Consider the following 15017-nt stretch of genomic DNA (forward strand, 5'->3'; position numbering starts at 1 on the left):
CTTCCCATTTAAACTATTAAAAGGCTTTTCATGGCTCTTAAGGCCATGAAAGAAAACTCTTCTTCTTCTTCTTCTTCTTCTTCTTCTTCTTCTCAACAATGGAAATATGATGTTTTTCTTAGCTTTAGGGGTGAAGATACCCGTAAGAATTTTATCAGTCATTTGTGCAAAGAGTTTCGTCAAAAAGGAATCATAATATTCAAGGATGATCGAGAACTTGAGAAAGGGGAAACTATTTCTCAAGAACTCCTCAAAGCAATTGAAAGCTCCAAAATTTCTCTTGTCATCTTTTCAAAAAATTACGCTTCTTCAACATGGTGTTTGGATGAACTCGTAAAAATTTTAGAATGCAAGAACTCTGGCAACCAAATAGTTTTGCCCATTTTCTATGATGTGAATCCATCAGAAGTTCGAAAACAGAAGGGGAGTATTGAAAATGACTTTGAACATTATCAGCAGAACGACGAGAGGGTGCAACGGTGGAGACTTGCTATGACTCAAGTGGCCAATCTTTCTGGATGGAATTTACAAGACAGGTCAGAATATATCCCATTTCTTTTAGTTATTTGAATTTAATTAGCATTTTCCTATATGTCCCATTTCTAAAACCGCACAAATTCGACCAATTTAACCAGAAAATTTAAGATACTAGGTCCAGAGATGGATATATCTAGAGGCCAGGGGGCATTGGCTGCTGAAATTTTAAAATTTTTTAGGTTATAGTAGTAGTTTTTTAAAAAATAATTTTTTTTTATTACTCTTATCAAATTTTAAGGGGGCATTGAATCACTCAATTATTTTAAAAGCTTTTATGGATTCATTACTAATTTTATTTAAAAAAAATTAATTTTTTTTATTACTGTATTGAAATAATTATATGTATACAGTGAAATACAAACCCTCTTGTAAAAAAAAAAAAAAATTCAAACCATCATCGCCTCTTAATCTTTTTTTTTTTTTCTTTATTAATTCTACAACCATCAATTTCTATTCTTCGAAATTTAAATTATTTGACAACATCATCAAAGGAAAGTCTAGTATAAATCTCTCATCATTCTTTTAGTCAATTTAAAATGATTTTTTTTTCTCATAATCTAATTATTATTGTTGGAATATTTCCCTTGTCGAAATTTCTTCATTCTCATGTTATATATATATATATATATATATATATATATATATATATATATATATATATATTTCATAATATTAGATTTTTAATCTATAATTTGAATTGAATTTGTTTTTCATAATTTTTTTGAAAAAATTTAATTTGAAGTAAATTGAACCAGTTTTTTAATTGAATGTTTTTGTTTTTATAGCATGAAATGTTTTTGTAGCATGACATTGTAAACGCAATAGCAATATTTGTTTCTCTAAAGATAACTCTAAACTATTATTATGAAAGGTATAAATTTATTATCGATATTTTTTGATAGTCAATTATGGGAAATGATTGTCCCCTAAAAATTAAATAATATTTAATTGAAATTTAAGAGTAAATTAGACAAGTTAATTAAATATTAAAATGATATATTTCTAATATATAAGCAAATATACTAAAATTAATTTATAAAAGAATATATTTATTAAGGTAATATAAAATTAATATATTAATATTTAATTTAATATTTTTATATTAATATTAATTTATAAAATATTATTAATTTTATAAAATAAATTACACTAAAAAAAATTAGAAACTAGAGACAAAACAATTAGCTACATAGAAAAAAAAAAGTCTGTAAATGTTAATTTTTTTGAACGTTTTGTTAAAATCATCCCTTAAATATTTCTCACTTCCTTTTCCCTCTCCCACCAAATATTTTGAGATGAAAATATTATTAAGAGACAATTTTATTGTGTTTCTCAAAACTTTAATTAGTTACGTCTGAAATTATCTCTAATTATTTTGTGTTTAGGAACATTTTATAAAAAGTCTCTAAAAAGCCTTAATATCATTTGAGGAAGAAGTGCCACTAGAAGAACTCATTACTAGAAACTTAAAATGTATTGGAAAGACTATTTTTCCTATTATTGAATATGAGTACAATGAAACGCTTATTATATGTTTCCTATTATTGATATCTCAATTTGAGTAGGAATTTACTATTTATTTCTCTCTATAATATACTCTTTGCATATTATAGAATTTTCGTGTGCGCGATATGAACAAAATTGAACACTTGATATTTTTAATGTTATTTCTATGTTTAAAATATTGTGTTATTTATGATAATAGGAAATTCTTATATTGTAGGGAGGAGTCAGAGTTTATTCAGGATATCACTAAAGATGTACTTAACGAATTGGAAAGATTTAGTCATAGCATAGCCAAGGATTTTGTTGGAATGGATTCACGATTAGAGAAAATGAGATTGTGTATCAATATAGAGGAGCTAAATAATGTCAAAACGGTAGGTATTTGTGGGATGGGTGGCATTGGAAAAACAACTATTGCTAGTGTCACCTACAAGGAAATGCAATGCCAATTTGAGGGTAGTGCTTTTCTTGCGGATGTTAGAGAAACTTCAAGAAAATATGGTTTGTTCACTTTACAAAGACGACTTTTATGTGCAACATTGATGGAAAGAGACATAGATGTGTACGATGAATACAATGGAGTTTATCACATAAAAAATAGGCTATCTCGGAAGAAGGTTTTGGTCATTCTTGATGATGTTGATGAGTTAGAGCAATTAGAATTATTAGTTGGAAAAAAAGATGAAAACTGGTTTGGAGTTGGAAGTAGAATCATAATAACGACTAGGGATGAACATTTGTTGATCCAACATGAAGTAGATCAAATATATAGGGTTGGGGAGTTAAATCATCATGAAGCCCTTCAACTCTTTTGCTTGAAAGCCTTTAAGAAAGATTGTCCACCACAAGATTACATGGAGCTATCCAACAAAGCTGTAAGCTATGCAGGTGGCCTCCCATTAGCGCTTAATGTTTTGGGTTCCTCCTTGTTTGCTAGATCTGTGAAAGAATGGAACAGTGCATTGAAGAGGTTGAAAAAAATTCCCAATGAAAAAATTCTAAGTAAGCTTGAAATAAGTTTTGATGGATTGGAGGAAATACAAAAAAAAATATTTCTTGACATCGCATGCTTTTTCAAAGGAAAAATGAAACGTTATGTGATGAAAGTACTGGAAAGTGGTGGATTATACCCAGATATTGGTATAAGGGAGCTTATCGATAAATCTCTCATAACTATTTCAGACAACCGTGTGTGGATGCATGATTTGCTTGAAGAAATGGGTCAAGAAATTGTTCATCGAGAATGTCGAGAAGAGCCTGGACGACGTAGTAGACTATGGCTTTATAAGGATGTCTGTCACATCTTAATGAATGATACGGTTAGTATTACTCAATATTAAGAATTATATTTGATTTGATAAACTTCCATTATAAATGTTATAAGTCTTTCAGTTGTTTTCACCATTAATTGTTGCCTTTGATTTTTTAGGGAACAAATCTAATTGAAGGTGTAGTCCTGGATTATATGTTTGATCAAGGATACAGATACATGAGTTCTAAAGCCTTCTTGAAGATGAAAGCTCTCAGATTGCTCATACTTCGCAATTTAAAACTCTCCAAAGACATTGAATATCTTTCCAATGAATTAAGGTACTTGGAATGGCGTGGGTATCCTTTCAAATCTTTGCCACAAACTTTTCAACCAGATCAACTTGTTGAGCTCCATTTGTCTTATAGCAGAATTGAACAATTATGGAAGGGAGTAAGAGTATGTATGATTAACTCCTTATATCTATTTATTACTCTGGTTTTACGGTTTCTTTCTGATTTCCTTTCTATATCTTTTACAGCCTTTAAAGTTGTTGAAGATAATTGATCTTAGTTACTCCAAAAATTTAATCAAGACACCCGACTTTAGAGAGATCCCATACCTTGAAGAGTTGATACTTGAATGTTGTACAGGATTACTTGAAGTACACCATTCTATTGGACTTCTAGAAAGGCTTGTTTTACTGAACATGAAGAATTGCAAAAGCCTTACAGCTCTTCCAAGTAGCCTGTGTAATTTGAAGTCTCTTAAAGTTTTTATATTGAGTGGCTGCTCAAATCTTGAAGAAATTCCAGATAACATAGGGGATATGACATCTGTGGATGTGTTTGAAATAGCAGGAATCGGTTCAACATCATTGCCATTAGCTCAGCCATGGGATTGTCTTTGCCCTTGGTGGCCAATGCCTAAGAAACCTACACCTGCCATGTCCTTTGAGTTGCCTTCTTTAAGAGGCTTTTGCATTCTTAGGAGACTTAATCTAAGTCATTGCGGTCTTACGGATGCAATGATTCCTTATGATCTAAGTTGTTTCCCATTTTTACAACATCTAGATCTAAGCGGAAATGATTTTGTAAGCATGCCTGAAAGCATTAGTCAACTCTCTAAACTCTTAGCTGTTCGTTTTAGCAATTGTAAGAGGATTCGATCATTTCCAAATAATCTTCCTTCGGGTCTCAAACATCTTAGCATGGAGGGTTGCTCTTTCTTGGAAACTTCACTAACTACAAGCATAAGTAGAAATTTTAAACTTGAAAACCTTCACTTCGTTGATTGCAAGAAGCTTCAGTCCTTGCGTGATCTTTCATCAACCGTTTTACAACTTAGTGCGGAATGTCTAACTACACAGGAAAGTATTCCAAATCCATTTGAAGCAAGCACTTCAAGAACTTCATCGTTCGCCCTTATAAAATGGGTAAGGTTGATTGAGATTCAAGGCCAAAATCGTAGGCCACTTGCAAGGCTAATGAGTTACATGCATTTCTTATTGGTGCACAACTCTCTCTCTCTGGTCAGTCTCTCTCTTTCTCTCTCACACAGACACACACACACATCTTGGGGGGTCCTAGAAAAAAAAAGTCACATTTTTCAGTATATATATATATATATATATATATATATATATATATATATATATATATATATACTATCTTACTTTTTTTCTTAAGATATTATATATTTTGGTGTCATATGATATTATATCATTCATTTATTCCTTTTTTATGTTATCTTTGTGGCCTATAGCAAATTTCATTATGTGCATTCTGACCTCTTGCCAAAGAACTTTAGAATTTGTGCATTGCATGACCAACTCAACTACTAAATAACTATCCAATTACACATGCATCCACCAAAAAAGTTTTATTTTCCCTTAGAATATTGCTGCAAAGCTACACATGTTAATTGTTAAGTAATAATTTTGGCTCAGGGACTCTTTAGTGCAAACACCCTTGTATCATTGTGTTTAGCCTCAAGTGAAGTTCCTGTGTGGTTCAACAATCAAGGCTCGGGGTCTTCATTAGAAGTGCAGCTACCTCCTTATTGGTTGAATTACGGATGGGGAGGATTCTGTTTATCTGGAGTTTTTAGATTCCATCATGATCAGCCTCCTTCAGTGGATACTTGTACTGTTGTGTGTGACTTGCATGCATACAATTTGCCGTCGGAACAAAGTTTGTTTCTAGGTCGCTTTACGATGGAAATCGCTCAAGATTTATGCATCACTTCTGATCAACTTTGGATTAGCTTTGTGCCTCCTAGCTCCATAACTTGTCTAGATCAGTTGGAAGGATGTAATCAACTTAAGGCGTCATTTTTTTCTGACCAGTTAGAGGTCAAGAATTGTGGACTTCGTCTATTATATTATGACGATGAAGACGTTGTTGACATTTTAACGTGTGGATACTTGTACTGTTGTGTGTGACTTGCATGCATACAATTTGCCGTCGGAACAAAGTTTGTTTCTAGGTCGCTTTACGATGGAAATCGCTCAAGATTTATGCATCACTTCTGATCAACTTTGGATTAGCTTTGTGCCTCCTAGCTCCATAACTTGTCTAGATCAGTTGGAAGGATGTAATCAACTTAAGGCGTCATTTTTTTTCTGACCAGTTAGAGGTCAAGAATTGTGGACTTCGTCTATTATATTATGACGATGAAGACGTTGTTGACATTTTAACGTGTGGATATTTGCATTTATTTACCGTTGTTGACAAATATTGGTAATTATATTCTTTATAATTCTTTCCTTTGGTCACATTTTCATTACATAGTATGTTTGGTTATTGAGATTTCATAGCAAAATTCGACGGGAGATAAAAATAGAAAAATTAAGTCAGTAAACTACACAATAATTGTTTTTCTTTATGGTTATTCAATTAGAAAAATGATTGTGTGTACACACTAATTGCATATTAAATTATTAAATTTTTTTTTTCAATTTTCTTTTGAGAAATTGCTTTTTTTTACATGAAAAATTAAAATTTTGTTTCAGTCGAAAATATATTTTATTTATTTTTTGTTAATAGATTTCTTTTTCCTTTAGTCACTCTTTTTGCTCAATTGACACTTAATTTATTGTTTATTATTTGTATTGTAAGCTTTACACTTTTTTTTTTTAATTGGATCGTAGGTTTAAATTTGCTGTCAACGGAAACGATCATGGGCCTCGATTGAGAGATGTTAATTAGGAAAACAAATGTTATGCTCTTTTTATTATTACTAGTTTTGTTAGTTTTGTATGTAACGTGTATGGCATATTATTATACTTGTTATATATACTCATAAATTAATTTTTGAGTAAATTATAATTTAATTTCTGAAATTTGATAAAATCTATAATTTAGTTTTCATATTTTTAAAATTAAACATTTTTATTCTTAAAATTGGCAAAACCTAAAATTTAGTCTCTCTGTCTAATTTTTCATCTAATTGACCATTAATTATAGTAAAAATGACCAAAACTCTTTAATCTATATTTTCTAAATGAAATTATTAAGTCCCTAATGTTTTGTATTATAATCCTTTAATTTAAATTTTATAAACAAAAAGTGTCTTGATTTAAATTATTTTGGTTATAATACAAAACCTCAGATATTAAATTATTTAAGTTAGAAAATATATGGAGTTGAAGGCATTTTAGTTATTTTCACTACAATTAATAGCAAATTGGATGGAAAATTAAATTGAATGACTAAATTATAAGTTTTACCAAACTTTAGGAACTAATTTGATTTGTTTTGAAAATATAGGAATTAAATTATAGGTTTTATCAAACCTTGGAATGAAGTATTATTTACCCTTAATTTTATATATATATATATTTTTATTAATTTTTATATATGATATAATATTATTATAGTATTATAAATATTATATTATTAATTATTTAAATTAAAATGTTAATTTTAATTTGCTTTAATTATATAAGTAAAATGTTTATTTATCTAAGAATTACGATTACTTTTTTATCATTTATGTATTATTTTATTAACATATAATATTAACTGAATTTAAACTTAAATGTAATTTTTAAAAAGGGTAAACTATAATTTAGCTCTTGAGATTTAATAATAATTTAGTCCCTTTATTTTCAAAACTAAGCAATTTAGTTTTTGAAATTAGACAAAACCTATAACTTAATCCTTTAATTATTGTTAATTCTAGCAAAAAAGACCAAAATGTTCGTAACTTTATTTTCAATACGAAAATAATTTAGTCTCTAAGATTTTATTTTATTAATAATTTAGTCTCTAAAATTTAGTTAAACCTACAAATTAGTCCTTGTAGTTTTAAAATCATGCAATTTAGTCCGTGATATTTAATAAACCAATAATTAATCCCTACCATTAGAATTATTATTAATTACCCACTGAATTTAGCAAAAATACCAAAACACTTTTAACTCTATTTTTAGTCTGAAAACAATTTAGCTCTTGAAGTTTTATTTTAATAGCAATTTGCATCCATATTCATACTTATATATATATATATATATGAAAATATTATAAAATGACATACACACACACACACACACACATATATATAATTATTTATATATTATTAAAATAATAATGACATAAGGCTTATTTATAAATAGTTATAATATTTAAAGATTAATTTGTAACATATATGGATATTTTGTAATTAAGCAAAATTTTTATGGACCTTAAAGTAATTAATCCATTTTTAATTAATTTAAATTTAAAATTTTTTAATTTAATGGACTCAATTTCCAAAATACAATAACTAAATTGTTAATAAAACAAAATTTCAAGGACTAAATTATTAAGAAAATAAAACTTTAAAGACTAAATAATTTTTAGATTAAAAGTAAAGATAAAGGTATTTTGGTCATTTTTGCTAAAATTAACGGTAACTTAACGAAATTCTAATAGCATGGGCTGAGTTGTAGGTTTTGTCAAATCTCAGGAACTAGATTGCTTGGTTTTGAAAATACAAATACTAAGTTGTAGATTTTGTCAAAACTCAAGGACTAAATTGTAGTTTACCCATAAAAAATATAATAATAAGTTTTAAATGGTGAAAATATTTAAAAATTAAAATAAATTAATAATAAATACAAGTTAACTCGTTGAATTAAATTTGCTCAAAGTTAGTTATTTTTTTTATAATTTAAAATAATATTAACTTGCATATTGAGATTGCATAAGTAAATTAATGTTGTGAAAGAATATTATTTATAAAATTAAAAGATAATAATTTTTAAAATGTGTTTTATAGTTCAATGCACTATTATTATAAAATTTTCAATTTCACTACATTGATATCTTAAAATTTTATATTGTCATATTGTTTAATGCAAATAATTTCAAAATCTATTTAATATATTATAATAGGTTAAAGGCATTTTGAGCAAAATCTACTTATTTTCAAACTTTTTTGTTTCTTAATTCTTAAAATGCATTTATAATATAATAATAACAAATTGTTAGGTCTTCTAATTGCCATAAAAAAAGAAAAAAAAAAGAAGTGAATAAGAATGAATATTTGACTCATAAAGTTAGAATTGAATAATCAATTACACTTATAACAAATATTTACAATTGTATTCATGATCATAATAATGCATAGGAATTTATCTACAGTCATCCATAACATAAAACTAAATATTATCACACCTGTATCTAACTTAAAGAGAGAGATAATTGACGAAGTTTCCTCTAAAATATTGCTAATGAAATTTTGCATAATCAAATGGCTGGTTGCCACAATGGTTCTCATCCTTAATTCCTTGGCAGGAGAAATTTACTCCTTCTAATCGGTATGTGTGAGTAAGATGCCATGGTATTCCTTTATTACTGGTCTCCTGACTTCTTTATTTGGCTAAGTTCTTTTGTTGAAGAATTCATATCCATTGATGACTGTACTTCCAAGAAAACATGCCTGGATGCTGGATGAATTCTAGTTTCCACTTCTTCGCTTGAGTTTGTACACAAAAAGGTTGCTGAGAATGTGGGAGAAGCTAAATTTCACACAACTCTAATTAAAGATTGTTGTGAAGTGATACCCACCTCTGTGACATGCAAGCCACTTGTAACTTCTTTAGAAGATTCGTCTACTAGCTCTCCCTTGGCTTTGCATGTAAATCATTTTGCTTCAAGTCCACAGTTGAGTTCATCTGATAATGGGTTAGGAAGCCAAGACAAAAATGGCGATACACTGGTGGCTTCATTTTTTGAGAAAGGGAATAACAGTACTGATATTCATTTATCCAATCAAACCACACTTAGGTTACGTTTGATAGAGCGTAATATAATATAATATAATCAATTATATAATGAAATTAAAGTCGTAATATAATGTAATGAAATTTTATTTCATTCTTATATTTGGTTGTAAAATAAAAATATAAGTAAAGTAATGTAATGATAATTTTGATTTTAATTTTTAATTTATTTATAATATTAATAATAAGTGTTAGTGGTTACAGTGATTAGTAGTCAAGTGGTAATATTAATTAAGTGATGGACGTGGCAGCGACAATGATAGTTCGGTGGTGATGGTGGCAAAATGAGATAGTGGTTGTGGTAATGACTAGATGGAAGTAGATGTAGCAGTAGCTAAGTGGTGCTAGTTGTGGTTAAGTAGTGGTGGTGGTGATAGCGATAATGGTAACAAGGTAATGGTGGTGGTGGTAACAAGGTGCAGTAGTGGTAGTGGTAGTACTGATAGCCGGATAGTGGTGGTGGTAGTATTAACAATAAATGGAAAAAAAAATCAAAATAAGTAATTATGATTACATTCATATTTTTATGCAATGACTATTACGTTACTTTAAGTATAATTGATTGCAATATATATTTGTCATTTCATTACATAAAATTTTTTGTGTTACCTAATGATATAATCAAATTTATAATATAATTATGATATTATGTTTTACTAAACATAACCTTCGTGGTTGTGAGGATACGCTGCATGACCATGGAACAGAGTGTGGACAGCTAAGCGACAATTGGCTTGGGGGTGATGCCATGCTTGTCTGTACAGGTGATAGCAATTATTTGGACCTATTCCCAGTAGTGGCCCATTAAAATTTAGACAATTTTGAAAGAAGACCAGAGCCTAGCGTTTTACTTCCAACTGTAGAGGTGGTCAAGGAAACACAAGTGGCTGTAGTGGGGGCCCATTATAAAAGCCCACTAGAAAATGAAGAAGATAATCAGCTAGAATTCATGAATGTGGACAATGGGAGCCTCAACCATATAGGCCTACTATCCAAAAATTGCATAAGGTACAAGCTCTAATCTGACTTGGTGAAATCTGCCTCTAATAAGCATATTGATCTTCTCAAGCTATTTGCTCGATAGTATTCAGCAACTAGAGGTAGTAATTTTGTAGGATAATAATCCAAATACGATGGGCTTCAATTTTGGTGCATAGGAGGAGGTAAGACGAATGATTCTTCTAGGTTATGGTCTGCTGCTTCTGTTATCCATCTCATGCTCTGCTGCTGCCCGTTTTGATCTTTGCTACAAATCTTGGGCAATGTCTTGACATTGGTTTATTTGGTTAGATGAATTTTGTCTTGACAATAGATTTATTCTTCAATTTTCGGTCAACCTTTTAGGTCCTTAGGCAACAAGTCAGTTCCCTTCTCATTGTCATCAGTAGCCTATGTTGTTTGGTTTGCAGGCTGCATTAGGTAGGCCTTGGTTTTCTTGTTTTGTGTCTTTTCTCTACTCTTTTTCTCTTCAGCATACCCTCTCCTAGGTTAGGTGCCAAGGTTTAGCTGGAAATTGGCATGCTAGGTTCCTTTTTGAATTCAAACTTCTAATAAAATTTATTGCTTACCAAAACAAAAAAGAATGACATTCAACCAAAATATCAGGATTAAAAAGAATATGTCTACAACCCAATAATCAGGCAACCTAAACATACACATATAAGATAGTCCTGAAAAGGATCTCAAATTTCACATGAAGCATGTTGGCCAAACCTCCATTAGACATGAAAGCTACTAAAGACAAAGGACTACTAGTACAGAAAACACCAAAAGCTCTGAAATATTAAAATAACTGGGTGAGTATAAACTCAATGAATAACAACATGGTAGAAATCACTTACCCAACATCCATTGTGAAATTAAACATCAAAACTTCAGAAATTAAGGAACTTTCGGGCTGCCAACATGTTCTTGAAACATCCCTAAGCTAGATTTTTGCCAGTCTTCCTTCAATACCTGATGAAATCAAAGTCTAAAGGACGTTTCTTGATTTATAGATGACAGAAGGAAGCTGCTAGGTGGTGGTTTTAACTTCAGGAAAGCTGGAAATGGCTAAAGGGCAGCAGCAGTAAGAAGGAACATCAGTGGTAGTTTTTATTCTTCCTTTCTAGAAGCAGGTGTTGACAAATATAAGATTGCGCTCTCATTTTATAATTATTTATCTTTATTTTAGTTTATCCTTTGATTATTAAGGAGTATAATATGAAAAATTAAAGGATGCATCTGATTGAAATATTTCCATGTGAGAGCATCTGAAACAATGACGCAATACCCCATCTTTAGTCTCATGCTCCGCGTGCCATCTCATTTCCTTAGCCATTTCGTTCAATGCATATGATCTTTACAACCTTGGAGTGAGTGAAAAGTAATACAGCTTCTTATATGGGACATTTGTTTTGTTTAGTAGATCCTCTTCTGTCCCTTGCGTACCAACGATGGTAATAGAATTTGCAACTTGTTAATTCATTGTATTAACACCAATATGTCATACATGCAATTGTTTGGTATATACCATACAATTGTTATTACGGTAGTGAATCTTCTCCACCAGTAGTCCCAAGCCTTGGACAAACTTCTTTATGCTGTAGAAGTTGTCCATTATAACATTATCAAATGGTAACAACTCTTTCAATGACAGATATTCAACAGATATCTTTTGGACAAATAATATTCTGACTTGATGTTCAACATCCTTACAACAGCAAATAATTGAGAATGCTTTTCATAACTCGTTCACAACTCTTGATTAACAACCATAAGCATGTCATACAATTGCTGAGTGAAATCATTAATATTTACCTAACAATGTGTTATTATTTTTTCATGTGGTGCCTATCATAATACTTAGTCTTTGATATAAATACAATAAGCAAATTTTTTTATTGATTTTAATAAATATTTAAATATTCCATGTACATTGAAATATCTAGACTTTTTCTTTTTTTTTGTAATTTTATAAATTTCTACTTCTTTAAATATCCAGAAGAAATTTTTTTGAAATATCATATCCAGATTTATGCATTAAAAATTTAAAGCTGGGATTTTATTACGCATGTGAACGCTAAGAATATTTAATTTTGAAATTATAACCTTTGTTATAAGCAACTGTTTAAGATAAGAATATGTTATGTATAACAGTATTAGTGGTCATTAGCTCATAATGATAATCAGTAATGATATCATATGAAGATGTATATAGAAACAAAAAATGGATTTATGGCCTTCTAGGAAAAAATTTTTTTATTCATTTTAATGTCATTAAATGTTTGTTCCAATTTTTAAGAAGTGTTTTTGAAATTCTTAATTATTCGACTATATGGATCTAATTCATAATTAATTAATTTAAAATAATATTCATAATTAATTCATAATTAATTAATTAATTAATCAACTATATGGATTACTTTCCATGTCACATCATTGGTATTTAATAATATTTTACCTCACCATGTTTTCTACCAAAAAGTAAAGAACTTCACTATTTCTCACCATAATTTTTATGCAAACGTTTATTAGAATGTCGCTCTAACATATGGTGACATTCTAATATTTGTTGAATAATAATATTTGTTGAATATTGTTAAAGACATTTTTGTTATAGTGAGTGTAGACCCCTATTTTGTGATGAGTATGTCCATTGAGGCTGTGGGAAACCCGATGATGAAAAATTATATGACTGTAAGATATAATTAGATGCATGGAGCTGAATTATTAATTCCGTGGTATGATCTTGAAAAAAAAAGTTTTTTTGGGAGGCGAATTTAATTAAATTTAAATAAAATTTTATTTTGTTTAAATTTAATATGGGTAATGTTTAAATGTACCTAATTAAGTTTAATTGAGCCTCATGGGCCTAAGAAAGCCTAGTTAGGAATTTTAAATAAGACCTATTTAATTTATTTTTTGAAAATTAAAATAAGAAAATATCTTTTTCTCTATTCCTCTCTTCCCATTGGTTGGAATACGTTACTCATATCCCAGTCTCACCCAAATTCCTCGATCCCAGTTGTTTAAGTTATCTGAACCTTATCACACTAGGACTTCAAACCCTACCACACCTCTTCCTCACTCCCTATTGGTGCCTCCCCCTTTCCTTCTCTTCCTATTGGTTGAAACACCTCATTCATATCTCAGTCTCACCCAAATTCTGCAATCCTAGTTGTTTAAGTTATTTGAACTTTATCACCCTAGGACTCCAAACCTCCAAAACCCTATAAATACCCCACTGATAAAAAAAAAAGAAGGGTTTTGAGGAAAAAGAGAAAAAAAAAAGAAATTAAAGAGAAAAATAGCCAAAATTCTTTCAGTTATTCTTTCTTTCTAGCGATATTTCTTAAAGATTAGTTTTTTTTTTTTGTCTTCTTTTCAAGATCTATGCCATGTAATGTTTAATTCTATGTTCCTTGTTTTTAATTTATTTTATATGTTCATATAGATCATGTAATCATGTTTAATTTAAGGGGATAAACAATTCTGCACATATTCAGTTTTTGGTCTCTCATGTTTTTATTATTTTTTGTTATTTTTTGAATCTGTAAAAATTTTAGGAAAATTATATTCCTATTCTTCACGAAATTATATTAATTTTAGGCTCAAGAATCACTGAAAAAGCTTTTGTATTTTGTAAGTTATGGCTATTTGAAGTTAGGGTTCCTGTAAAATCCGATTTGCAGGATACCCGACTTGTGGAGCCTATATCTCCCTTGTTTCTTAATATTTTTGTGTAAATCTAGTGTCTAAAATTAATTTCAGAATCTTATGAATCTTTTCCAATTGGTTTTGCATTCATATCTATTGTGGTTAATAAGTTATGAATTTTACAAAAAATTAGTACGATTCTGTCACTTAGAAAAGTTATGATTTATGTAGACCATTCGGCTAGGGTTTTGTTTGATTTATAAATTTTATGATCTTGTATGATATGTAAGCTATCTTATGTAATTTTTTTATGATTTTTAGGCATGTCTAACTATTTTTAAAAAATAGGATTTCTTGTTACCGTCAATCTGCCAGAATTTAAAAATTGTACATTTATACTTGTTCTTGTATTTTCTTGGGTTTTAATTGATATTTGATCTATTTTTCTGTGTTATTTTAATTCAAGAAATGTTATGAAGTGTTTGGATCATGTTAGAAGACTTAGACCATTAGGTAGTTGTAACTAATTAAGAATCTTAACCCTTTAGGAGACTAGAGTTAGAATCCAATGTAAATTGTTATTAATATTTTCTTTATTTCTTTTATTTTCTTTAGTTTCTTTATTTTTTTATTACAAACAAAATTAGTAAGTAGCTCTAAGGTAAGTACCAAAGAGGACATTTGCGTGGAGCTTACATGGAGCTAAACAGGAGTAAGCCAGGGATATCATTGCCATACTAGAAGAGAAGACCCTTTTTTAAGGGTAGCTTGCCCTAATGGCAACTGCATTTACCAACAGGTAAGTAGCTCTAAACTCCT

At 29.5% G+C, this 15017-nt stretch overlaps 1 protein-coding gene across 1 annotated transcript; it reads left to right on the plus strand.

The window, feature by feature from the left end:
* On the plus strand, positions 1 to 6068 carry LOC110633170 (disease resistance protein RUN1). The gene is made up of 5 exons (XM_021781680.2): positions 1 to 536; positions 2261 to 3362; positions 3473 to 3751; positions 3834 to 4823; positions 5241 to 6068. The coding sequence occupies exons 1-5, from the start codon at positions 31 to 33 to the stop codon at positions 5733 to 5735; spliced, it is 3372 nt and encodes a 1123-aa protein (XP_021637372.2). The 5' UTR covers positions 1 to 30; the 3' UTR covers positions 5736 to 6068.
* The last annotated feature ends 8949 nt before the right edge of the window (positions 6069 to 15017 follow it).

Source organism: Hevea brasiliensis, chromosome 12 (genome assembly GCF_030052815.1).
Source record: "Hevea brasiliensis isolate MT/VB/25A 57/8 chromosome 12, ASM3005281v1, whole genome shotgun sequence".
Lineage (NCBI taxonomy): Eukaryota > Viridiplantae > Streptophyta > Magnoliopsida > Malpighiales > Euphorbiaceae > Hevea > Hevea brasiliensis.